This window comes from Grampus griseus (assembly GCF_964374135.1).
Source record: "Grampus griseus genome assembly, chromosome: 16".
NCBI lineage: Eukaryota > Metazoa > Chordata > Mammalia > Artiodactyla > Delphinidae > Grampus > Grampus griseus.
The window spans coordinates 10,486,504-10,514,221 of NC_139010.1; the positions used below are offsets into that span (position 1 = coordinate 10,486,504).

Genomic DNA, 27,718 nt, shown 5'->3' on the forward strand with positions numbered 1-27,718 from the left:
ACTTGATTATTCTCTTAGAGTAAAAGGAAAGACCTCTTCCCCATCTGGCTCAGTGCCATTTAAGTACAAAAAGAACTCCTTATTTTAAATCTAAGATTCAGAACAGATCATCAAGACAGCCTCCTCTCACTTCTCTTATTTTGTGTTTATCCTCAGCATTGTTGAATTAAAATTCAAGTTGTCAGTTACTCACCTTTGTGTCAGATCCCCTTCCAGCCACTGGTTGGTATTAGGATATAAATGAGTAGAGTTTGATCCTTTTTGAAAGGCAGTGTGCTCTGCTGGTGGTGCATCTTCTTGTTTTCTTTTCCAGTTTTAAGGTTCTCTTTCTGTTTTTGTTTTGGTTTTTTAACCCTCATTCTTTCTGTTTTCAGCCCCTTTCCTTGAGGCCCATAGTCCTAGATCCCTTAGTGATACATCAGCAACAAACCCCTCCTAACCAAGGGCTTTTTTTGCTGCTGTTTTCTTAGGATTTATATTAGTTTTCAGCACAGCATCAGATTAAAGTTTATAGAAATTCGAGCTCTGGTATTTTCTTGTTCCTGGCCCCTGGATCCCCAATATGATTAGATCCCCAATATGATTTTCTACTTGAGCATCGTCCTCTTAAAGAACCTCCCTCTTTTTCCACCTGCCTCTTTAGCTACAGTACAAATGCTATATTTTTCCTCTCTTAACCATCTTTATCATAAAGGCCAGTTATACAAACTAATCTATAATATGCAGTCTCTTTGTAACTCATCCAACAATATATTATTTTAAATATGATAGTCACCTTGACTAGTAGCCAAATTAGTCTGAATGAAATTTGACCAAAGAACAAGCATGAGGCCATGGTGAACTTTTGAAGCTTTTATGCACAAAGTTAAGTGTTGACATTTCTAATCCACATTTAAAAGTATCTGTATGAGTAGCAGCTCTGGGATCCAGCGGTTTTTTTTTTTGATGAGAGAGGAGAAGAGGGAATAAAGAGTGATCGTTTGGAAAGGGAATAAGCAAAGTTTTTGCTTATGTATGGGTAGCAGAAACAGAACTTTGAAGGGTAAAATGTGTTTAGGCTTTGCTTTATTCACATTATATTCAAGTTTCTGAATAAACCTCCTAGGACAGCGTTTGTGTGTAAGGAGTGGTGAGAAGCTAACTACAGGGCAGATTCACCCACTTCACACATTTCTTTCTTTCTATAGGATAGAGAAGGTATTATGAACAGAATTCTGTGGAGAAATAAGGTTAGATTAATATAGAGCCCAACAAAATTAGTTTTTTTTTTTTACAATTGCTGATGTTACCTGTTCCATTTTCAGGTGGCTTTGGCAGGGCAAATTATGTACAAGAATTCTGTCAAGAGGAGAAGCAGAGTTGAGATTGTCTACACGATCATTTGTTTTCATTTTCATTTTTCATTATTACTAAAAACCAAAATTTCTGTAATACCGTCTTCTTTTATCTTACACTTTATTGCCTTTGCAACACATCTTTAATATATTCATTCTTAAACATAGACTCATGGTGATGGTAAGAATATGCCTGTGCCTTTTTTGAAGTTTTGTATTACATCACAGATCATACTCTCTCCAAATCTTTTCACATTTTCTACAGAGGCATTTTTGTTAAAATATATAATGAAAGGAAAGATATTTCCTATTTAGTTCTTTGAAATATTAGCAGATTTAGATAGGTACAAATTTCTGTCTCAATAACGTTTATATGAGAAGGTCCCTTAGGTGGATCCAGCCATTCTGCATAATATGCTTGAGAGAGTTTTAGCGCAAAAGTGATTTAGAAGAAATTGAAATTCGCAAGCATTGAAAAGCCATTATTTTCTTTTACTTATTCATGGGAAGAGCACTGTCTGATTTTACAAAGTATTACCTAAGTTCTCTAAAAGTTATCCTGAATAACTTTATAAGCTTAAGCTTATAAAAAATAAGCTTAAGATTTAATAAAGTGTATTTCAAATAGTTTATATTTCTATGTGCCAAAGAACTTTTTCAAGCAAAAGTCAGTTTGATTCTTATAAAATATGGAAGCTCTGCTTACAGATTTTACTGAAACCTTATATCCAGTTCTGAAATTCTTAGCTCTCCAATCTATTCTGCATAGCATCGTGGTTATTATAGTTTATTGCTACCTCTTTTATATGTATGAAACCTCCTTTATATGCATGAGGGAGGTAGGAAAGGCCACCTTCTAAGCTAAACGCATTCAGTCAATCAGTTCTTAACCTTGAACTCATTTTCTACACCATGGGGAAAATCCAGGGCTTTTTGCTTTGCTTATGGAAATTATCTTTTGACACCGGTGAACTTTTTTATTCTTTAGCAGAATGTTCATTTTCCAACCTAGTATTACAGCTGTGGTCCTCCCCGTCATCACAGGCACTGGCTTCCTGAAATTTTTCCATTGGTATATTAATATTAAAGGCTGTAACTTGCAGTCACACCAAGAAGTCACTATCTTTATTTAGAGGTCCGTGTTAAAATCTAACAAATTACGTTTACTTATTTTCCACTCACTTTTCTCACCCCCGGGAGCTTCTTTCTTACTGAAAGAGAATGTGGGATTTTCCTGCTAAAAATGTGGGATTTTTACTTTATTCCAGTTTCCTCCCTACTTGTCAATCAGATCTCAAAGCTACACCAGTATGTTTGTGCTTGTAACCACATGTATGGGCTGTCTCAAGAGCTCTTTAATTTTGATTTGGGTATGTTTTTAATCTTTTTTTAAATTACACAACTGAAGTTAGCCTTTATATTTTTGTGTTCAGTTTAGTGGGGTAACGCATTTAGCTATGTGTTCTAAACTTAGCATTTGGGGTGAATATCTTGCAGTGTTTGAAGTGCAACATGTACCTAAAAACTCTTCATGTCTACAGATGGTGGCAGCAGAAGCAAAGGAGAACACTTCCCTTATGAACAAGAAATCAAGTTCTTTGCTAAAGTACAGTATACAGTCCATCCTGTATTTCCTTCAATATGTTTGTTTACCAGATATACTCTTTAGATCGTTGCCTCTTTATGGAATGCACTTGTCTCCAAATGTGAATTCTACTCTAACTAAATATTCTGTGGCATGAAAATAACTGCATGGATCACGTGGGATAAATGTGCTCCCAGCACCTTTGGTCGTGCTTTAACTCGCTCTGCTCTCCGTACCGTATTTCTCAAATGACTTTATCCTCTGTGAAGTCTGACTCAGAGTTCTCTTTTTTGCCTTTATCCCATGACATAAAGGAGAAACATCTATTTCCTAACATTTGAATATTGTTCTGATTTAAAATTTTTAGATGAATATTTCTTTGTTATAGAGGAAAAGCATGAGTTAATTTATCAGTGGGTATAAGAACCTATACTATAGAATCCTTGTGGGACCTGAATCCTACTCAGAAGAGGAAAACTGAGGCTCAGAGAGGATCAATTGTTCATATTTAGAGTATATCCCATGATTTTTATTTATTCCGTTTAATACGAATTTATCAAGAATTTGCTTTTGCACACTCCAGCCAGTACGGGAAGGAGATGAAGAGTTGCAGAGTGTCCACATTGGGTCCATTCACGTACTCAGTGTTTACTCTGAGCCCAGTCTGTGCCATGCATGGAGTTATGTCCTGGAGGTTCACTATCACAAAGACAGAATGCCCTTGGGAAGCTTTCCTATTTACAATATGTTTTAGTTAACCTGAAGACCTAATGATTTCCGTCCATTTCCTCTCAAAGTACTTGCATTTGGTGGTTATAGGTCATTGACAAAATGACATATTATTTTGACTGATTAATATTTGGTTTCTATTATATGTTTTCAGAGTTGTACCCTTTACTGTAAGGGAGATTTCTCTTGTCTTTTCTTTCCACCCAGTCTTGCACCCCAAATCTGTATCCGTCCTCTGAAGTCTGTCTTGGGCTGCACATGGCTGGTTATCTGTTCTGCTAGGATGTAATCGCCCTTGAGAACCCGTGATCAGAAGTGCTGTATTCATGGCCTCTAATCACACGTTTAAAATACATTCTTGTATTTCATTGCCTGTGCACTCAGCGCCCCTAGTGATTTTGTTTGCAGATGCATGCCTAATGTGGCTTGATTTCTACTAAGTCTGTGATTCATTCATTCACATATTTATTGAGTACCTATTATATGTCAATCACTAAGTTCAGGCAGTGTCACCACTTCCTAGGAAGATCACTAAAAGCTTTTGTATTCCTATTATTAAAAAATATACCTACCTTGTAGGGGAAAAATGTATTTAGACAGGCTTGAGTCTAAATACTGGTAATGCCAGTTATTATTACTTTTTTCATTTATTTATTCAACAAATATTTATCTAGCGCTTGCTACAGGCTTGCAACAAGGTCCTGAGCGCTGGTGCATCAGTGGTAAATGAAACAGAACAAGCAGTAGTCATAGAGGCCAGGAGAGGGCTTTAATGGGAAACAAACCCAGAAATGTTTCTTTCTCTTGTGTGCCTTAGAGACCCTTAGGGAGAGAGACTAACCCCAAAAATCATACATAAAAAATATAAAATTGCAAATGATGTTCAAAGACCAGAGGATACAGGGAGTTTATCTAGTTGACAGGCCAGCAAAGGCTTATCTGATGAAGTACCACTGCACTGAGGCCTGCAGGAGGAGTGAAGTGAGTAGGTTATGGGGTGTGGGGAGAGCGTCTCAGACAGAGTGAATGGCAGGCACAAAGCCTGTGGACGGAGGAGGGGGAGGAATTGGCCAACAGCCATCAGGATTAGAGGGCAGAATCGGGAGGTGGGCTTTGACAGAGGCCAGGTAAGAGCTTTGTGCAGGTAGGTAAGCGGCAATGTGACTGAGTAAATCATTCACTTTCTACATCTCAATTTAATACCTAGAAATCAGGGATGATGGCCGCTACCGTACAGAGTGGTTACTGGGATACATGAAATGATAGCATGTCAGTTACAATCCTCAGACATGCTAGAGACTCAGTAGAAGGTCATCACTGATTATTTCTGAACCTTTCAGGCACGGAACTGCATGATGTGAAAATATTAAGACTGTTTCATTTTGAGAAAATATTGAGGCTAATTTCAAACCATTGAAAATCTGATGTGTTTTTTTTTATAATTACACACATGCGCACACACACACACATACACATATAGGGACTGGAGACAGCAGAGTGAGACTTAGGAGAGGCGTACTTTGAAATGGTGCTGACTGGCATGGCTGTGGATATGGGGGACTTATTGCATGTGGACAGAACTCTGGCTGCTCTAAAAACTCAGCACTCATTCATCCCCCGGAAGAGTCCACTGTGTAGATCTGTTTTCTTTTCCTTTCTTTCAGGTTGTTCTTCCTTTAATTGATCAGTATTTCAAAAACCATCGTTTATACTTCTTATCTGCAGCCAGCAGACCTCTGTGTTCTGGAGGACATGCATCAAACAAAGAGAAAGAAATGGTGACTAGGTAAATAGCTATGAAAAATAAAGACCGTTGTTTAAGTGCATTTCCTTTTGAGAACGAGCATCTCAGGTTCTTGAAGCAGGATCACGCGAAGAGTTCCCACCCATGTTCCCCGGCCCCTGGCCCCTTGGAATCAAACACTATGAGAAGGATGGTTTTGGCAAGTTAATACATGTGTTCTAGATGTTGAGTTTTCTTATATTTTACTGCTAAATGTAACGCTGAGTAGAAGGAACAAAATACCCAATACAGAATCCACAAGTAGAGGCTGGAGAGGCATCAGTGCATTCGTAGTTTTTGTTAAATGATACTTTTTAACATTGGATTCCTGAAAATGTATTCAAATCGAATGTTTTTGCCAGCCTGTATTTTTCAGCAGAATCTCATTTTGAGAAATTATAACTTTAAATTTTAAAAAATTATGAGCCACCTTGGGATAAAATGAAGTAAACATATACGCTTTTTAAAGTTTTCTGCTCACACCAGTCAAGCCAGCATCCTAGCAGTGCTTTCTTATTTCTCTTTAAACCCAAGTATTCTTTGGAGATCTATTTGTGATTCTGCTGAGGATTTCAAGTTTGAGTCCTCAAAATTCTGCCAGCACTTAGTATACATGAGAATCAATTCCTGAGAAAGCCTTCTGTATTACATTGCACAGGAGTCCAAACCAACTTTTAGATTGTATTTGAAAAACATTTCTATAAAAATGAGTACCCTGTATAAAGTAGAATACAGGCTTTCCTTGGTCTTGACATTTTTTAGTTATCTATTGCTGTTTAGCCGTATTATCACAAGTTTAACATCTTAAAAGAATATGCATTTATCCTTTCACAGTATCTGTGGATCTGTCATCAGAGGCTTGCCTGGGAAACAAACCTCTTTTTTATTTTCTAAAGACTTTTTTTAGAGTAATTTTAGATTCATAGCATAGACTTGACTTTAATGATATGTTGAATGGCAGTGCAGTATCAGCCTATTGGACAGGGTGAGATGACATTGAATGTAGACTGTTCCCAGAGGGTTAAGAGGAAGTAAGATTCCTGCGGGGCATAGCACTGGGGGTGGGATCTTAAGCTCATCTCTTTACTCAAATTTATTGTCTAATTGGTTGTCTACCAACAGGTAGATAGCCAATCATGTGATGTAAGATTGCAGCAGCATTAAAAATGTTTCCAAACTTCTTCAAATAATAAAGCTTCCTGTGAATTTGATAAAATGGATGACAGTTAAAATAACAGAGAATCCATTCCAGTAACTCACTTTGTTTCCACCAACTGTGTTACCAGAAGGAAAGGGAAGGAAGAGCTACTTTCCAAGATGCAGATAACCCCCTCCCCTTCCCCACTATGGCGTGGCCTTCCTTCCGCCTTCCCTAGGGGAGAGAGAGACCCATCTCTCCTCATTTCACATGCGCACTCATCCACACCACTGGCCCCATTGTTCCCCTGTGGATGGTGAGTGCTCACAGTAGCTGGAAAATGCCGCAACACCAAGTTATCATTAAACACTATGGAACCAAGGCTACTGCAAAGTCTCCTAGTCTTTCCTGGCCAGTTAACCTTTTGTAACAGAAACTTTGTTCCTAGAGGGTGTTGTTAATTTAATCACATTCATTAACATAAATCAAAATACAGTTGGAGAATATAGGGAAAAAAATGAAAAAAAATTATGCAAGCTCTGCTCTTTCCCTTCCCCTTTTATTGTGTCTTGTTTTCGCCATTCATTTTTCAGTTTTACTCTAAGAACTGTTCACTAACTACAGAAGTAACTAATTCTCCTTTACCAACTATATCCCTCATAGAAGAAATCAGAAGAACATCACGATTCTGTGCTAGCCTCCGTTGATGTAGTTTTGGGGCCTTTAATAACACTGCCCCAGTTTTTAATGATTTCATCTTCAATTTTTTTCTTCACTTCTTGGAAAGAGGGTTGGTAAGTTTTACTTCTCCCACTAGCACTTCCGCAAAAGGGAATGTATGCCATTAAAATTTAATGTATGCCATTAACATTCCAACACACAGGAATGAGAGACATAACAACAGAAGTAACTGATTTCTTCACAGTACTTTAATGCCAAACATAGCTAGAATTTATCCTCAGAAAAAAATCAGAGTTGAAAAATGAATAAAGTGATGGTAAATAAGTTATGGTACATGTTGTCCAGTCATTAAAATGGTGATGGGTACAAATACATGATAACTTAGGAAAATTATCACTTAAAAAATAAAACATTTGTTCAAATAGTATTGATTTGGATTTTTTAAAAGAACGTAAATTTTTATGTATAGAAAAGTACTGGTAAGGAATAAATTTAATGTTAATGGTGGTTTTCTTTAGGTAGTGCATTGTAGATTTTATATTACTATTTTTATGTGTTTTCCAAGTTTTTAAAATGAAAAAATCTTACTTTAATAATCATAAAGATATGTTTTAAAACAACCACCATCACTATCACATTAACAAAGACAAATTAAATAATTTGTTTGGCATGTTGAAACGGAATCACTGAAATTTGTAAATCTCTGATTTCTTACTACTTCAGTTAAATATTACTTCAATGAGTAAAATACGTAACAAATACGATAAAACAGGTTTAAAAAAAGAACTGGCCCTGCTACTGTGAATAAACAAACATACCTGTATACACGTGATGAGCATTGCCATGATCGTTTTAATTTGTATTTAACAGTTGGGTGTAGCAGTAGTTATGTGGATCTAAATTAATTTCTCCACAGTTAAAACCAGGTTGTTCCCATTAGTTGTTTAGAGACCTCCTGGTACTAGAAATTAGGTATCGAGCATTTCCTGTCTACAGTCAATATTCTCCTGTCCACAGAGGTGAGTGAGATGGGGCATCTGCACTCCAGGAGTATACGTGACAGTGGCTAAGTATATGGGAATAAATATTGTTCCAGCAGCAGAAAGCTGAGCGGTGCTCTAGGAGTCAAAGTAAAGTAAGAACCCCTTAGATGGGTATGGGTGGGCTGGAGATATATGGAAGTCATGACATTCAAAGCTGATCTTAAAAAATACGTAGGTCAGAGATTAAGAAAAAGGTATATTTTTTAGGTAACAACGTACAGCGTAGAAGCTGGTCATTTAGGAGAAATATAGGTTATGTAGATTCATGATGGAACACTGTAATTGAGAGTAACTGTCAAAATATCTTTATTCTTTTTACTTAATTCATTAGCACTAAGAAGCCATTGACGCTTTTTAAATAGAAAAATGAGGACAGTCTGGGAGCATAAGTAGGATTGATAAGAGTAGCATGGCTGGGAAGCCATGGCAGGCGTTAGGAGCTATGGCAGGGATGCAAGCTGTTGTAACAGAAGTGCTGCTTCCAGTAGGTGGTGCTACCCGTGGGTTTGTTCAGCAAGTATTCTGAATGCCCCGTGGGTACAAGGTGCTGTCCTAGGTCTGAGGATAAACACACAGATACAACAGCACAGTTCCCAACTTTAATGGACTTAAAAGGATAGCTGAGGAGACACATACATATAGAGCTAACCATGAACTACGTTGTGATGAGTGTAAATGGGCCATATATAAAGTGCTGGGAGTGCACAGGAGATGTAAATGCAGAGAGGGGCTGCGTCTGAGAAACACGGAAGAGGGAAGGTAAGCATGCCTCGGGAATGAGTCCTATCTCAAGTAGAAAGGAGGAGGCTAACCTGGGGCTGAAGTTTCAGTGTTGAGTGGTTGGAACAATATTGATCTCACTAGCAAAAACAAGAAACTTCAGAAGAACTAGTTTTGAGAAGAAGAGTTTAAATTTGGTTAAAGTGGTACCATATGGAAGGATAAAGTACCAACAGGTCATTCAGCTGGAGATATCCAGCAGAAAGTGGGAAGTAGGTGTTTGGTGTTGGAGAGATCAGGGCAAGAAATGACATATTTGGGGATAATCTATACCCATCTCCTGCTCGAAGCTCTGAAAGCAGATGAAACTAAGGGAGAATCGGGGAGAAGCTGAAAGGTCTGAACCAAAACTTGGAGAATTATTACATTTCCAGGGTTTTCAGAAGTGGATCTTTGAAGAATAGAGAGAACAATTAATTAGAGAGGAGGTGGGAAGTAATACTGTAAAACAGAAACCAGAGTTTCACAGATTTAAGTAGTTAATGATGCCAAGTACTGTGGAGAGCTAGCTCTCCAGGATGGAGACGGAAAAGGAGGTTATTAGATTTGCTACTTAGAGGGTACTGAGAACTTCAAAAGAGTGTTTTTCAGGAGAGCGATGAGGTGGAAAGCAAACTCACAAGGCAATGAGTCAGGGAGGAAACTGCAGAATGAATTCTTAAGAATGTTAATAATGAAGGAATATAGAGAAAGGGGATAACGGGATTATGGAAATTGTCTTTAGAAAAACTACAGGCCAGAGTTTATAATAATCAAACCTTAGAGTCTGCACAGAAGCTACACCCTGAAAGAGGGTGGCACTGGAAGGGAGAGAGATACGATTTGTCTTTTCTTAGGACCTAGCTTTCTATATATCTGTATGTCTCTCTGGTGGCACATCTGTTACTAATTAGGAACACCTAGAGTTGGGAAGCAGCTGATATCATAAGAAGTCATTTTTTTCGGAGAGATTCTCCAACATAAATGTGCTCAGGATACAGAGCAATTCTGTTTCCTATCACCGCAAAGCACCCCGGGTCTAGATTAAAACATAATTCTAGTATTATAAATTCATAATTCAAATTCATAGGTTAAAAACGTAATCCTAGTATTATAAATTCAACGTCGCAGAATGTTTCACTCTGGATACTAGAGAGTGTCAGCGAGTAAGAGGTAAAAGATGTCGCTTAAAATAGACTAGATTCCAAGAATCCAAAGTGTGTACAATTCTAAGATGTAATCACTCTTTACATGGAGACAGATCCCTGTTAACACACAGAAAGCTCAGTGAATGAGGGCACCTGGAGAAAGTTGCTTTTGTTTTATTGTCTTTGTTCATTTCAATTATAGCCTAAAGATAAATAATGCTGCTCTGGGGTGGGGGGGGCTAAAGTCTAATCTTACGTCTAACATCTACTTGAATAGATCATTGTTTGAAAAATATTTAGCACTGATAAGAGATTTCCCAAGACCTCGAAGTCACTTAAGCACTTGCAGATGAATGTCTTCTTGGAAAAGCTACCCCATGCCCTGTATAATTAATTTTCACCAATACGTTATTTCACACTGTTACCGAAGTGAGAGATGATGGCCAAAGCCTACTGTAATAAAAGTGGTCCACAAAAGTGGTCCACTGTAATGAAAGTGATCCTGACTCCTTTCTCCCATTCTGCCGTGAGCAGTTGCCACCATTGATTCTATGGCATAGAGCCTGTCTCCCCAGTCCTGACGAGTGTACATCTGCACACTGCTGGTGATGGGAAAGCTTTGCAAGAGAGGATGGGGCAGTGAGGACATAGCTGTCATCATGATTGGGAAAATCAAGCTGAGTGTGGGGGGGTGCTGTACAAATGGATTTTCAAGGTTAGGGCTTTGGTAAGTTCTGGCTGTGGACCACCGGTGCTCTCTGAGGGTTCAGAAGACTGTTGGATAGAAGTGAAAAGAGTGTCAGTTGTAATACGGGAGGTTAAGTGTCCTGGTAGATATTTGCAGATGGCCCCTGACTGGGAGGGGACTTCTTTGAGCTTGGGTTGGGAGTGGTGAAGGAACACGTGGTGTTAGAAAAGGCTTCTTGGAGTAAACATGTCTGAGCTGAATCCTGAGGGATGTTTAGAAGAGATTATAGCATGAAACTGAGTGTTCCTAAAAATAGGGCCCAGCAAGAAAGCCACCAGACTGCCTGGTGACAGACGTGACAGGACAAGAACGGGTATTGTCCAGGCTCTGGGCTGTGATCCAAGCATTAGTGCGTACCAATGCCATCATGTTGAGTGCTGGGCCCCCTTATGTGGAATCTCCCATTGGTGACCACCAGGAAGGACATGAAGACCCAGGAACTTAGTCTAGAGGAAATAAATGTTCAAGTCATGAATTAGCATTAGAAGCCCTTTAAGTTATCACATCTGTAACGTTTTTCTCTGAGGGATTATCAGTTGTTTAAATTCTCTCTCTAGTTCATTGTGTTCAGATTCACTGGATACTTTGGTATATGTGTAAGGGGTGTGGTCAAGGTCAGGGAGAAGGAAAGGCCAAATGATAAAACATACTAAAAGTAAACATTTTATGCCCAAAGCATCATACTTCCATTGTTAAATGATATCCATAACAACAAATTTCTAGAACCTCAGTAGTACTTTGGGGCAGATAAAATTAAAGTTTTCTCCTTGTGGTTTTCTAGTAGTTATATTCTTACGGGGTTCATATAGATTGCTTTTATATTAATTAGCTTTGCTTTCAATTTTTTTTTGGTTCCTTATAATATGTGCTTTTTTAACCATGTTTGTTAAAGATATGCACTCAAAGACTCTTTCTTTAATATCTTTACTCCACATTCTGCTCAGATAATTGATTCTTTCTGCGTGACATCATGTTGCTTTTTTCCGGCTCATATATCAGCTGTTTATTTTTCTTTTTTTCTTCTTCTTCTTTTTTTTGTTTTATTTTAATTTAATTTCTCCCTGTCTTTTCTACCTTCCCTTCCCCTTTTCCCTTTTCTCTTTTGTTTTTCTTTTGTCTTCAGCCTATTCTGCAAACTTGGAGTTCTTGTCAGGCATAGGATTTCACTATTTGGTAAGGAGACCCTTGAACAAATACTAGCATGGCCATCACTTGGTTTTCTTTGCCATTTTTGCACTGTGTTGTGTGCTGCTATGTTGCATGAATGCATGTTTGCATGGCTGGATGCATGGTCGTCATAGGCCAAGGTAAGGTCCTCAAGGTTGTTTATAAGTAGCGTTACCTATGGTGAAACTGAAGACTGTAACTTTATATACTAGTCCAAAGCACACTTGAAAATCAAAAGGTTATATTATTAAAGGCCAAATGAATGAAAATGGCAGCTTCTGCCGTATTTTATTTCAGAGGGGTGAAGCCAAACTGGGCCTCTGAATTTGTGTTTGGTTATCTCTTATAGATAAAGTAATGAGCTGTTATACACCAACAATTTTTAACTGCACTCTTTTAATGCTCTTGACTGCAGATTTGCATGTCGACTGTATTCCAGACACTGGAGCTTCATAGTAGAGACAGTGAGGCCTGGATTTGGCAAAAGCGACTTTTCTAGCACCCCTCACCCCATGGTAGTCAGTTTTTGTTCATTTCTGAGAATTCACGTAGCTGAAAGTCATGTTCCCAAACACTTGCTTTCAAAGAGCCTTGCAGGGCGGTCACTCACTTTCCACAGACTCTCCTTGCCATGGGGCTTTAAGACTTCATAGCAGTCGGCAGAGTTTATGTCTTACGCTTTCCTGCATCCGGCTTCGTAACTGCCAAGGCAAATTTTAGCTCAATGCTCTATAGGTTTTGAGACAGCGTCGGGGTGACTTCAGTAAGAAAACATTGAGTGTACTGATAGAGATGTTATAAGTCCCATTCCATTCACAGGAAAACCTAAGGATTAAGTCATTTCTATAAAAGCCACAGTGGATAAGCTGAGAACTAGGTACATGTACGTGTGTGTATGTGTATATATATGCAAATAACTTTTACATTCTTTACAATTTTTGAGAAATGATAGTTTCTGGATATGACTACTTAATGCTGTATTTGCTTTCTAATATTGTTCTATCCAGTATTTGGGTGTTTTTAAGATATATTTCTCATAAGTTGCCTGAGTTCTTGCATTATTGTTTCAGTTATCCAAAATTAACGGGGAAATTGTCTTCAGAAAGCTCTCCTAAGTTGGCTGGCTTTTGTTTGACTTCTCTTCCTCGTAGAAAAACTTCTATGAAAATTGTTCAGACAGAGCTTTTGTATACTCCTTAACCTTCTCATGATAGAGGAAGGCTCTGATGGGGACCCCATAAAAATACTTGCTGTTGTGCTCTCTCTAGCTTCTTACCTATTTTAACTTCTTGGTTTCCCATGTTATGTTTTGCTATAATTTTATTTTTAAAATTTTTGAGGCATTCCATATATACGACAGAGTACACAGATCTTGAGAACAGCTTGATGACATAGCTTGATGAGATTTTACATGTATCTGCCCATTTTCTCAGGTCGAGACACAGAACATTTTCAGCATCCCAGAAGCCTGCCTTGTGCCATTTTGCGATTTATAACCCTCTGCAAAGGAACTATATGTAAACTAATCTACTGGTCTACTGATGTAGACTTCCATTACCATGTATTAATTGTACCTGTTGTTTAATCTCTCTTTTCCCTTTGAATATATTAAGGGTTCAGTAGTTGAAGATAAATGCATAATATAACTTGTCATACCAGTCAGAGGAGAAGAACTGGATTTTAACATTCATTCCGTCTCTCTGTGATTCTCGTATTTCATTTAGGAATCATTGCATGTTAAATCCCTTTGCCTTTAAATACTATTATTTTTAACAGGAATTTATTGGAGAGCTACTATGTATCTTTATCTCAAAAGCATATTTTAATGCAGTCTTTATATTATTCTAGTGTCTTATTATTGTTTCAAATTTGCTTAGGCATTTGCCTGTAAAACAATACAGACTTCAAGAAGCTTTTATTAATCAAACATACTCTAATACAGACTTGTCAAAGTGTTAGCATGTTAAGTCTTAGACACGTAAACTTTACATGTTACAGTTACAGCGTGGTTTTAGATGTTAACATGATGTCCTGGAGAGAATAATGGGCTTTGAATCAGAAAACCTGTATGTAAGTCCTCTATTTGCAACTAAACCAGCTGAATGATTTGGACAAGGGACTTAACTTCTCTGAACCTTTGTTTTTTGGTTTGTTTGGTTTTTTTTCATTTTTAAACTAGATTAAAATAACTACTAACTTTAGAGATCTATTGCATGTATAAAATCTCATATGACATGATGAATGTTGAAGTGCTATGTAAACTGTAACAGTACAGCTTTCAAATCTAAGGTATTCTTAGTCTTATTTCTACAGCTTTTATTTAGATAAATCAAATTACATACGCACTAAACTAGGGAACTTGGTTATTTAAAATACATGCGCCATGAAGCCTTTATAATCTAGCCATTTCCAGATCAAAGCAGAAGTTGTATAATCCAAGTATTTACTTTTTGATATATCAATTATACCGTTGTGGATTTTCCTGAAGAGAGAGAGACCTAACAGCATATGTACAGTGGTCTTTTGTAAATACATAGACATATTAATCTCTTTTATTTTTTCTTTCGCCCTGCCTTTACATTATTTTTTTTTTTCTGTATTCTGGCAGACATTAACTGATGATCAAAATGTTTTTCCTGTGCTTAGTTCAAAAAATTGTTTCATGACCTAGCCTAAGAATAAAGTAAGACAGAAGTGAAAGTTGAGGTTAACAAAGAAATACTTGGGCTTCGTGTCAAGGAGCAAAAATACAGAAAGAGATACATTAACCAGAAACATGTCAGCAAGGTGGGATTGGAGACAAGAGGGAAGCATTAAAATAAACTAGATGAGCTTCTCTGGTGGCGCAGTGGTTGAGAGTCCGCCTGCCGATGCAGGGGACACGGGTTCGTGCCCTGGTCCGGGAAGATCCCACATGCCGTGGAGCGGCTGGGCCCGTGAGCCATGGCTGCTGAGCCTGCCCGTCCGGAGCCTGTGCTCCACAACGGGAGAGGCCACAACAGTGAGAGGCCCGCGTACCGCAAAAAACACACAAAAAACAAAAGTCAAAATTCTTGTCCTGGTGGTGGTCGTTGTGGGGAGCTGAGTATGATCAGTAATGGAATATTTATTACAAGGTGTCTGCCAGATTGTAGCTGTTCAGAAATTTTTCTGATATGTAAAGTGAGGATTCCCCAAACTTGAACTTCTATATTTATGTATATCTTTTATCTACTTTAAAATATTTTCTCTATGTTGAAGCACACGAAGAATTAAAGAGAGATGAGTCATGTTTTTATTCCTCATATATTCTTTTGAAGGTGTGTAAACCATTTCCTTTTATCTTAGAAAAAGGTAGGGTTTTAAAAAAGGGGAACAAGCCATATTCCCTACAGAACAGTAGTTCTGGGGTATCTATTAAAATACTTTATAGAAAAAATTAGTAAGGAAGATAGCATCTATTTTATATTAGGCTTCCCTTTTGACTTCTGAAATGCTTGTGATTGCAAGTTGGTGCACGCTTGTATTTTGGAGAATCAGGGTGGGGTAAGAAGCAGGCAGGTTGACAAGGAATAAGGATCCCATTTGCCGTTTTCAAGGACACATTATTGACTAACGAAATATTGCTTTTAATCCTACCATTTTCGCCCACTTATGCTAAGTGAAAATTCTGTCTTTCTAACTGCCTAATTTTAAAGCATTTAGAGGATACTTAAGGCCTACTATTATAGCCTATTTTTAGACTTTCAGTCATTTGCAGGGGAAAGAGAATCTGCTAACCAGAGCTGCAGCAGGGATAGTGATGGTGGCACAGGTGGGTGTGTATCAAGACTTCTTAACGGCTTTCTTTTTACATGTGAAAATGAATCGAATGCCTTAATGACATTCATTTTGTGCATTCTTTCAGCAACCAGTTTTGTGTCTGCTGTGTGTGAACATTCTCTTAGCCTGTGAGGATAGAAAAGTGCAGATTTCTTTCCCTCTCTGCTGCTACCACCCCATGCCAATCTACAGGTGTCTCTTACCTGTATGCCTCCATGAACGTACTCACCCTTCTCTTAGAATTCCCTCTTGCCCTTCTAAACTGTGCCCCAAAGCAATCATATCTCTCCCCCTCCCCAACCAAAAACCAAAACAGAACAACAAAATGGTCTCATCACTGAATACACTCCTGTGGAGCCAGTGGCTTCCCATTTCTCTGTAGTAAAGATCAGAATTCTTCATCTGGCCACAGAGTGTTTGATAGTCTGTCCCCTGTGTACCCTGCATCCTCATTTCCCAGCATGCTCTGACTTCCTCATGATGCCTCAGCTTAAGCAGCCTTCTCTCTGCTTCATGAAAATGTATTCCTTTCTGCCCAGGGCCTTTGCACATGCTGTAATAACTGACGGAGATGGGATCCCATACACCACATGCCCCTCTCCAGTCCCTCACACCCACAATGGGGTTAACTACTAATCCTTTACATTTCAACCCAAATAGTATTCTCTCAGGAAAAGCATTCCCAACCTCCCTGATTATACTCTCTCCTCCTACTATTATAACTTTCTCATAACTCTGCATACTTTTCCTTCATCTCACTGATGATGTTACAAGGTTAACTTCTTTCTCTGGCCCAAAACTCAGCCCTTCGAGGGCTTATATTTGTATCCTCAGAGCCCAGCAGGAAGTCTGGTGCGTAGTGGCTCTTTTATAAATATCTGATGACTGAATTAATCAACCAACCAGGTCCTACCTTTAAGAAGTCTACAGTCTGACAGAGAAGATAGATAAGTCAGCAGATGCTTACTACAATGAGACGAGTGCTATCAATTTGGAATTTTCTTACATTCATGAATAACCCAGACTTTACATTTTTTTCCTTGAGAATATTAGGAAAAATATAATATCCACTTATGTCATAGTTTATGAGAATCACATTTTTAAAAAATTCCTTAAGTGGTCCATGAAAACACTTAGGGCACTTACATTGAAAAGGAAGTAACACATGATTAATGACTTTTCAAACAATCATTAAACTCTACCAGCAATGATACTTTCAGTTCGAGGAACTATTTGAGAAGGCTGGCACAAAATAGTTATCATTTAGAGGCCTTTTCTACTTATCTGTTTTCTGGTGAGTTTTTTTTTTTTTTCAATTTTTAAATTTTTTAAAAATTTTTATTTTTTTAGCATCTTTATTGGAGTATAATTGCTTTACAATGGTGTGTTAGTTTCTGCTTTATAAGTGAATCAGTTATACATATACATATGTCCCCATATCTCTTCCCTCTTGCATCTCCCTGCCTCCCACCCTCCCGATCCTACCCCTCTAGGTAGTCACAAAGCACTGAGCTGATCTCCCTATGCTATGCAGCTACTTCCCACTAGCTATCTATTTTACGTTTGGTAGTGTATATATGTCCTTGCCACTCTCTCACTTTGTCCCAGCTTACCCTTCCCCCTCCCCGTATCCTCAAGTCCATTCTCTAGTAGGTCTGCATCTTTATTCCCATCTTGCCCCTAGGTTCTTCATGACCTTTTTTTTTTTTTTATATTCCATATATGTGTGTGAGCATACGGTATTTGTTTTTCTCTTTTTGACTTACTTCACTCTGTATGACAGTCTCTAGGTCCATCCACCTCACTACAAATAACTCAGTTTCGTTCCTTTTTATGGCTGTGTAATATTCCATTGTATGTATGTGCCACATCTTCATCTATTCATCTGTTGATAGACACTTAGGTTGCTTCCATGTCCTGGTTATTGTAAACAGAGCTGCAATGAACATTTTGGTAGAGGCCTTTTCTACTTTCCTGTTTTCTGGTGAGTTTTTAACATAGCAAGACAGTTAATTGTCTAGAGACACCCAGATTTACTGGAGAATTTCCAAATTTGATGACAGACAGATTCCTAGGAATGCCTGGAATAAAGCAAGCATTTTGCAACATTATGAGTATCAAACTCCAACATTCCTTCTGGTTGACCTCAGTGACCTTAGAACATCATTAATACAGCTCCCACATTAGCTTCAGGAATACTGGACAAGTGTTATCATGTGCTTAAATGAAACAATAGCTCTTGTTAAAGTATTTGTTTTTTCCTCTAGACGAGTATGAATGATTAAACTGGTACCTAAATCTTAATGTTAATTTTAAGAGTTTTAATAGTAAATAAAGTAATATAGTGAATTCTATCAATTGGTATCTCTCCCTGATTAAAAAATTAGTGGAATAAGTTTATGTTGACTCTTCTGTTATCCCCAACCCCAAACCCTCTTCATGTGTTTAAATGAGGGGCTATCTTGTATCAGGAGACATTAGAAAATTAATACAGTCATCCCTCCTTATCCACAGGCCCTGCATCCATGGATTCAACCAATCGGGGATCAAAAATATTTTTTAAAAAATTCCAGAAAGTTCCAAAAAACAACACTTGAAATCGCCATCCTTCAAAAATACGTGCATAGCATTTACTTTGTATTATGTATTTTAAGTAATCTAGAGATAATTTAAAGTATAAAGGAGGATGTGTGTAGGTTATATGCAAATACTATGCCATTTTATACAAGGGACCTGAGCATCCTTGGATTCTTGGTGTTGGGGGAGAGTCTTGGAATCAATCCCCTGCGGATACTGAGGAATGACTGTATGTGTTTGTATTATCCCTAAAAAGGTTCACGTTGTGCTTGTGTTGTTTAATAGGACACATATAATGAAAGGAAAGTCATTTAAAGCACTAAGAATCTCTGAGGATAGTGCATATGTGAGAACTGAACGTGTCACTATTTTGAGAATGTCATGGTTTAAATTTAAAAAGCACAATCTGTTAGAAAATTATATATAACTTTATGTCAGTAAGCCTGAAGGTTAAATAAAATGGATGATAGTCAAGGAAAATAGGAGAAATAAGTAGCACAATCTGCTACTTTAAAAAAATTTTTATTTTATATTGGAGTATAGTTGATTAACAATGTTGTGTTAGTTTCAGGTGCACAGCAAAGTGATTCAGTTATATATATACATGTATCTGTTCTTTTTCAAATTCTTTTCTCATTTAGGTTATTACAGAATGTTGAGCAGAGTTCCCTGTGCTATACAGTACGTCCTTGTTGGTTGTCTATTTTGAGTATGGTATTCATCACTAGAGGATCCTTAAGGTCTTACCTAACTTAAAGATTCTGTAGTTTTATGACAGTGTGTATGATAAAGGCAAGAGTTTCCTGGATTAGAGTTGCTATAAATAACCTAATTCTTATCAGACTCAGAATGAAAATAATATATAATATTATTTGAAAATAATAATGAAAATAATATCAGAAGATTGTATTAGAGAGATAGATACTTCTTTCATTTCAACGTATTACTCTGAGAGAATTTCCTGACTTTGAGACAAATGAATAGAATATGTAATATATATTCTAAGTTTAACTGAAACTTCTCACCAAGTTAGGGACTCAGTAATTTTATTCTTTTCAATATCACTGACTTCAGAAGTAATAAAATCTTTGACAGGCTTCAATTTCTGTCTCTTCATAATTTTGAGAGAAATTTGCATCTTCTAGCATAATTTTATTTCACGTTATTAATAAGGATTTTTCCAAGATTAATCATTTCTTCAAAGAAGAAAATATAATGAGATACTGTGTCAAGAGCCATGCTAGAAAAAGTAAAGAAGAAGAATAAAAATTAGAATGACTGTTACTGTTTTCCAAGAAGAGAGAAAGTCAACATTCTGAGAATTCTCAATAAATCAGATTATAAAACAAGTGGTACGTGATATATCAAATTTTGGATGACATTGAAAACTCCTGAATTATAGAAATCTTATATTAACCACAAAACGGTTTGGGATTAAGATACAAGAAGAATATTTTGGCTCTTAACAGCGTTAGCTTTGTTATTTTTATTATTTAGAGAGTTGTATTATTTTGTGAGAATTGGTAACAATGTTTTTAAAAACCCAGTGCTTGCTGTATGTTGTTATTAGATTCAGGTATGAGCTGTGATTTTAATTTTGTACCTTTTATGCTTACACACACACACACACACACACACACATACACACACACACACACACACACACATACACACACACACACACACACACACACACTGATGCAAACATACAATCTTAAAGATAAATAGGCAATCCGTAAGTGGTTCCCTAAGTGTTTAGAGGTGATGAGAGTTATATTTGAAGACAAAGAAAGTAGCTTGAACCTTGGAAAAAAATGTGAGTTGAAGGTATCAAACTTTTGGTTTTTATGCTGCTCAGAGCAGTTAAGAAATTATATATAGTTAAGAACGTGAAAAAATACAGTCATCACCTTAAAATGTTACCATCTTACTAGGCTTTGTCTAGCCCTTCCTGTGCGTGACTGACATTCCTGATTATGGCGATCTGGAGAGCCTTTAGAAGGACCATATCCAGGTTGCTATTTTATTTAAAAGCCTTACTACCTACTTTCTCTCTTCAAGACTAACCATTAGTTTAGTCATTTATACATGCCCATAAAATTGATACTTTTGCTGGTCCATACATTCAAATGCTGAAGGTTCAGTTAATACTGTTACTGCATTCCTTAGGGTCCTTTCTCCACCATTTTTTACAATGAGATGTTTCCATTTAAAGTTGTACTATATCTGCTCTGGAGTGTACCAAAGTGTGTCAACTGATACAGCTTACAGTGTTGTGACTGACAATCACAGGAATCTCATATTCACCACACACATTTTCATTTGACCCACAGAACTTGTCTGGCCACTGGTGCCCTTTCCTACTCCTTTTACTCATACTCCAGTCACTCCACAAGTATTTAATTGAGCTCCTGCTCTAAATCAGGCACTATTCTAGGTGCGGAGCTGCATCAGGGAACAAAGGAAACAAAAATCACACCTCACTGATTCACTTTGTTATACAGCAGAAACTAACACACCATTGGAAAGCAATTATACTCCAATAAAGATGTAAAAAAAAAAAAATCACACCTCATGAGCTTATACAAAAGGAAGTTTAAAGAACCCCAGACCTCTTTTTGGAAAAAGGCATGGATAAGCTCAGTACAAAGTACAAACACTGGTAATCTGTATGAAGAGACAGTATGACTGTGAGTTTTAGGAAGAGAGTGAGGGACCAGCCTCTCTGATTTGGTGCTGAATTTGGTGGCATGAGACGCATAGGCATCACTTTGTATCCCCTCTCCCTCCTGGGCCTTCCCTCTGTCATTTTCTGTGCTGCACCCTTCTTATCTTTTTTTTACCTCCAAACATTGGAGGCTCTGGGACCTTTATGCTTCTGTATTTATGTTCATGCTGGCTAATTTCATTCAGGCGCATGATTTAAAAAATTCTCCATATGCTTATGAGGCCCAAGTTTACAGCTCTAACTCAGATCTCATCTCTGCACTCCAGGTTTTTGTATCAGTTGCCTACATCTCTACCGGAGATGAATTGGCCCATCACACTTGACCTGTCGGAAGCAGAACGCCCAACCCTCCCCTCTCCCCTCCCCACACATTTTGCTCCTGCCTTGGGCTCTCCCCACGTGCTGGAATCCTACCACTATTCACCCAACTGCTCACACAGTTGCTCACCCAAATGATCATGGAGTCATCCTTGTCTCCTTTCCCCGTCACCAACATGCAACCCATAAAGCAAAACCTTAACATACATTATTATTTTTTAATAAATTATTTATTTATTTTATTTATTTTGGGCCACGTTGGGTCTTCGTTGCTGCACGTGGGCTTTCTCTAGTTGAGGCGAGCGGGGGCCACTCTTCGTTGCGGTACACGGGCTTCTCATTGCAGTGGCTTCTCGTTGGGGAGCACGGTCTCTAGCCGCCCAGGCTTCAGTAGTTGTGGCACGTGGGCTCAGTAGTTGTGGCATGTGGGCTCTAGAGCGCCGGCTCAGTAGTTGTGGCTCACAGGCTTAGTTGCTCCATGGCAAGTGAGATCCTCCCGGACCAGGGCTCGAACCCACGTCCCCTGCCTTGGCAGGTGGATTCTTAACCACTGAAGCACAATCCAAAGTGCTTGCTCTTGTTGCAAGGCTCTAGAACCTGTTTCGCTCCTCTTCACCTTACATTCTCCTTCTTTCCCCTGAATTTACCCACATCAGTCATCTTGACTTCCTTGCCTGGACCACCAGGTTCATTTTCTGCCCCGGAAACATGCTGTTTCCACCGCCTGGGCCCTTCTCCCAGTTATATGCATGGTTTGTTCCTTCGCTTCATTCAAATCTCTGCTCAGGTGCCACCTTCTTGGGGAGGCTCTGGTGACCACTCACCCTATTAATTCTATCCTGTTGCTCTAATCCCTATTTCCTGCTTTATATATTTTTACTGCGGCCTGACATGTTACATACTGATTTATTTTTTGCTTAATAGTTCATTGTCTGTGTCCCCCATTAAAATGCAAGTACCATGAGAACTCTATTTTGCTTATTATTGGAAGTTTAAGAGTACTTGGTATTTAACATGTATTTATTGAGTGAATGAATAATTAAATGAGTAATACTTCTAAGGGCTGTAGTATTGTAGAAGCCCTAGCACTGCCACCAGTCAGTAGACAGGAGCATGACAAATTCTGCCCTTCTGCTGATTTTGTCTTCATTATCACCTGGAAGTTCTGAGATTCAAAGCACGAGATGAATGGAACATTTTCTGAAGCGTCTCAGCAATGAATACCTTATTATTTTTTTTCTTATTTGCATCATATCACTAACCTGGTATGCCCACATTCTGAGACAGTTATTTCCATGTATACTTCATTTGTTCCTTTTAGGGTCCTTTCGTGTATAAAGAATATAACATGCTCAAATGTTTTAAAAACTCACATTCAATTAGGAGTTTTTAACCTAAGGACCAGGGAATGACTGTATATATTATAAATAGGAAAGTATGGAATGAGGAAGTGATGAGTGTCAGACTGTATTGTGAGCGGTCAAATCAATTTGTTACTTTGGATTCATATTTTCTTTTTTGTATCCTTATCACGAAGTAAAATACGTGTACTCATTATGTGATTCATACTTCTGTACTTTGTGATGAAATATGCCAATCAGAATGGCTGAGTTTCATCTTATTTTCAAGAAGGGTCACCCCCGTTTCAAATATCTCATGAGTAATGTTTAACTTATTCAGCCTCTGATGCTTTTTTGCATGATAGTTTGGTACCACTTTTTCACCGAAGACGAACAACATTCAGGCAGATTAGTTCATGTCAATGCAGTTGAATTCAGGCAAACTAATTCATCTCAATGCAGTTGAATGCAATAAGAAAGCAGATATACTTGGGGTAATTAAAAGGGAATTAAATTTATTAGACTTTTAGCCCAACTCATTTCACAAAGGATATCAGCTGACTTAAAAAGTTGGCATACAATATGATTTAAAAATAAGGTGAGCTAGTATGGGGAGGAGGATATATTTGAAGAATCTAGTTAAAATTCTTTAGCCTGAGGCAGTGCTTTGAATGCTTCTTGAGTATGTCAGCTGTTTGATGAGACGTGCTTTATTGCTTTTCTACTTACATTCACATAACCACTTTTAAGCAGAAAAACTGCATGATTTTAAACTTGATTATCAAAAACTCTTTTGAATTGAGTTATCCTTACTGAACTGTGCCCTTGACTAATTTTTGGAACACGAACATTAACAGAAAAGAAGAGCATTGAGAAATTCTCTGGGCAATTTATGCAGCTTTTTGTTTCCTCTTTAGGGAATGATGCAACATCAATTGTCAACTGTCTTCATATTTTGGGTCAGACTTTGGATGCAAGGTAAATGGATACATTTTGATTTAAATCAATGAGTGTAATAATGATATACAGGAATAAGAAGAAGAACCTAGTGTCTTTATTCTTTGGAACTGCAATAAAGACTTTAATGTAGGTGAAAAGAATATCTTTTGTAAATTAGTAAAACAACGGCCTTTCATTATTTTTACGATCATATATATTGTTATTTAAATTTTAAGTAATTTCTGTAGCAGCTAGGTATGTAATTGAGGGTTGAATTGGGACTGTATTATGTGAGGTAAAAATGATGAGCTACAACTCGAGAGGTTTTATTAGCCTTAAGGCAGGATAGTTGTTCTCCATATTTCTAATAACTTTTACCTTTATAGGAAATATGAAGGTTTTATTCTCATTTTATAGATGAGTAAAGTGCAGCTTAAGATTGCATAGTAAGCGTGGAAATATACCAGTTTCCAAGCCTATGCACTTTCTACTCTGCACTACTATTAAAATGACCAGAAATCCAAATACAAAACCAGTTTGGTGAGCATGATTGATTCAGCCTCTAAGCCGTACAATTAATTTACTTATTATCCAGGATACATCTAAATAAAAGTTCCTAAAAGTCTTCTACAGAGAATATGCGGTGATACTCTTGAATTATCCATTTTTGTGTTTAAAAGTTTATGTGAGGTGTTTTGTATAATAAATGAAGAAAGGAGATGCTACCATTCACCTTCATTTTCTACAAGAAATGGCGGCTTTAGAATGTCACTTCTCTACAAAGTTCAGCCTTCAGAGCTTATTTAGAAAAGATTGATTGTTACCCTTAAGGTAAAAAAAAAAAAAAAAAATCCGTATCATTCTGTAACGTGGTTTAGCTGGCATTAACTGTTTCTTTCACACCCATAGCTTCAGAAAACATTCTAGTTTTGTTGGATTTGGGATGAACTAAACTGACTCAGGAGCTGGGTTTCTTAGTTATCAAGTAAATATTCTCAATATTTGAGACCACAGGTGGAAAACATAAAGCATTAGAACTGCCGTTTGCTCCGAGGTCCTAATTAAGTTGACTACAAAGGCATTTAGGAAACGTTACGCATTTACGGAGTGCTCTTGCTGTAACTTCAAGTATATAGGAAAGAATTATTTCAAAGTGGTTTTAAAAAATTGAGTTGACTGAGTGAATGTCGTCATGGACAAAAATAAACACGATGTAGAAGCATGTTTTATTTGTATTTCACGTGTTCCTCTCACAAGATACAAGGTGTCTCTTCTTTACTCCCTAGGACTGTGATGAAGACTGGCCTGGAAAGTGTTAAAAGTGCACTCAGAGCTTTCCTGGACAATGCCGCAGAGGATCTGGAGAAGACGATGGAAAATCTTAAGCAGGGCCAGTTCACCCACACCCGAAACCAACCCAAAGGTGTTACTCAGATTATCAATTATACCACGGTGGCACTGTTGCCAATGCTGTCATCATTATTTGAGCATATTGGCCAGCATCAGTTCGGAGAAGATCTAATATGTATGTAAATCTATTACTTAGAGTTTCATTATCTACGTAGTACAATCAGAAATTAACAGCCACATCATCGAGGTTATTCAAACACTGCTTATACGTTAAAATGTTTTTGTTTTGTTTTGTTTTTTTAAGAACACTTTAGGTTGACATTTGAATTACAAAACCAAAACCATTCTTAATAGAGATAGATCTCTGAATCACATGGTTTCGCAGAAGGGACCAGTAAGGTACTGGTTATGGACAGTCACGCCCACATTGTTGACATCCAAGTTCCAAATTTTACACTTTCTGTGGTGTCTCTTTCCATGGAAATTTTCTAATACAGTTTCACCAAAGGACATGCAGCATTAAATGTTTTCAGATTATTTCTGAGTCGATGCAGACTGTTTCTGCAAGCTATCCTACCGGTAAATTTGAAGACTGCTGAGACAAATTCTGTGTCTAAATAACTGACCTACTAGGGTGGTTCAAATATCTTTTGTTTATAGGTTTCATTCTCTTTTCATAGGGGATTTCATCAGCCGTTCTTGGCTGGAATTCTGTGGTTATTAAAAATATCCACAGAATGCCCAAGGTTGCATGAAAAAGGAACTACGTGACCTAAGTTCCTGCTCTCCTGCCTGTATGAACATGACAGATGATATGAGCCCTTGTCTACCAGTCGAGTGTGTCTTGCTTGCAGACCCACCCACTCAGACTCTCAGTGTTGTAGGTCTCCCCGGTGAAGTACAGCTCTGTGTAAAAACCACCTTTGCTCATCAGTGAATGACATAACCACTAGTTTCAAAACATTGACATTGACACTGCTTGAACCAATGGGAGCATTACTTACAGCCCCATGTGGACACAGAAACAAATATGGGGGATGAGGAGGGTTTCTCCATTCATGTCATGGTGTGTCCTCCGGGAAATGGTAGCAGAGTTGGCATTAGAAATCCAAGATTCTTAGTTTTCTTTGCCTGTTGAACATGTTTATTGGATCAGAGATCATCTAAGAGGTTTTATTTGATTTTCTAGCTTTAAAAGCTCCAAGAGTGACTTACTTATGCCTTGAATTTCAGGTCATTTCAGAAATAAATGATACACCCCGTTCTCTAGCATTCTTACTCTTGTTCATTTGAGAGTTAAAATAAAAGGTACAGTCTTTATATACCTCTGGAACAGGAGTCAAAATGGACCTGTCCTCCCAGATATCCTTGTGCTTAGTTTTATTCTTGAAGAAATCCTTTATTATACCTAAAGCGATTGTTCCTGATAATATTCTGTCTGTATAATCAGAGCATAATTCTTTAGAAAGCTTTCAGCTCCTTCCAGAAAAGAATTTTGTTTGAGAAAAAGGTCTTAAATTTCATTTTATGTGTGTGTGTTCTTGTATTGCTTTTTTTCAAATATTAAAGTGTTAGTATGCCTTTAATATGGAATTTTGTTGTTAGCCTAAACTTTCTCAGGACAATGTATTGATAACAAGTGTTTTTTTTTAAAGTGAGGTTCTCTTTTTCCTTAGTGGAAGATGTACAGGTATCATGTTATAGAATTCTGACTAGCTTGTATGCATTGGGGACCAGCAAGAGTATTTATGTGGAAAGGTAAGATTTTAAAAGTTTAACTTTGTATTAATAGTTTTTTCAAGTGTTATGATTATTTATTTCAAGGGTCTTCACTTTATAACTTTTTTCCTTAGTTATAAACTAAACAATCAGATTGACATATTGAATTCCTTGGGAGTAATTAGACAATCTTTAAGCTAAATTTGAATTGATATAATAAAAGACAGTTGCAAATTATGAACAAAAAATGTAAAGCCATAGTGGTAAAGCCTATATTTAATATAAAGTTTAAACTTAGAGCGTTAATGAGTCTTACGAAGGAATCTGCTCGTACAGTTTCTAATTCTATATTGGAAATACAAAATAAGAACGAATATAGGCAGTTAATTTTTTCATGTTCTCAAGTTCAAGAGGAGAAGATTAGCAGAGTCAGATGTTCTGGACAGGTCAAGTAAGATAAGGTGTCCCCACTGAACTGAACAAGAGAGATCACATGGGCAACTTCTGTAAGATTTCTGTGGAAGAGAGAAGAGAAAGAGGGCTTTTTTAAACGTTAGAAGAAATAAAAAGACATTCTAATAGAAGACCAATAAATGAAATAAATAAGTCAAAGGATATTCTGAGAGAAGAATATTGAATAGATGTAAATTCTCCCCAAATTAATCTTAATTATAAAGAATTTCAAGTAGAAATTTGTGTTTTGTTGAACTTGAAAAATTTAAAAGTTTATTTGAAAGAATCAATGCACGAGACTAGCCAATAAAATTTTGAGAGAGAAACTTAGAGTAATAAGGGCATTCACACGGCCTACCAAACATTAAAACTTAAAAA

At 37.4% G+C, this 27,718-nt stretch overlaps 1 protein-coding gene across 2 annotated transcripts in view; it reads left to right on the forward strand.

Annotated features, from left to right (window-relative positions):
* Positions 1 to 27,718, forward strand: part of RYR2 (ryanodine receptor 2) — a gene marked incomplete at its 5' end in the record, with an annotated part of 721,806 nt that overhangs the window by 559,836 nt on the left and 134,252 nt on the right. For both annotated transcript variants that reach the window (XM_082674159.1, XM_082674158.1), the window contains 6 exons: positions 2,876 to 2,940; positions 5,313 to 5,434; positions 12,072 to 12,121; positions 23,797 to 23,857; positions 25,105 to 25,343; positions 26,845 to 26,926. In XM_082674159.1, coding sequence (XP_082530285.1) covers positions 2,876 to 2,940; positions 5,313 to 5,434; positions 12,072 to 12,121; positions 23,797 to 23,857; positions 25,105 to 25,343; positions 26,845 to 26,926 — 619 coding nt within the window. The remainder of the gene's footprint in view (positions 1 to 2,875; positions 2,941 to 5,312; positions 5,435 to 12,071; positions 12,122 to 23,796; positions 23,858 to 25,104; positions 25,344 to 26,844; positions 26,927 to 27,718) is intronic.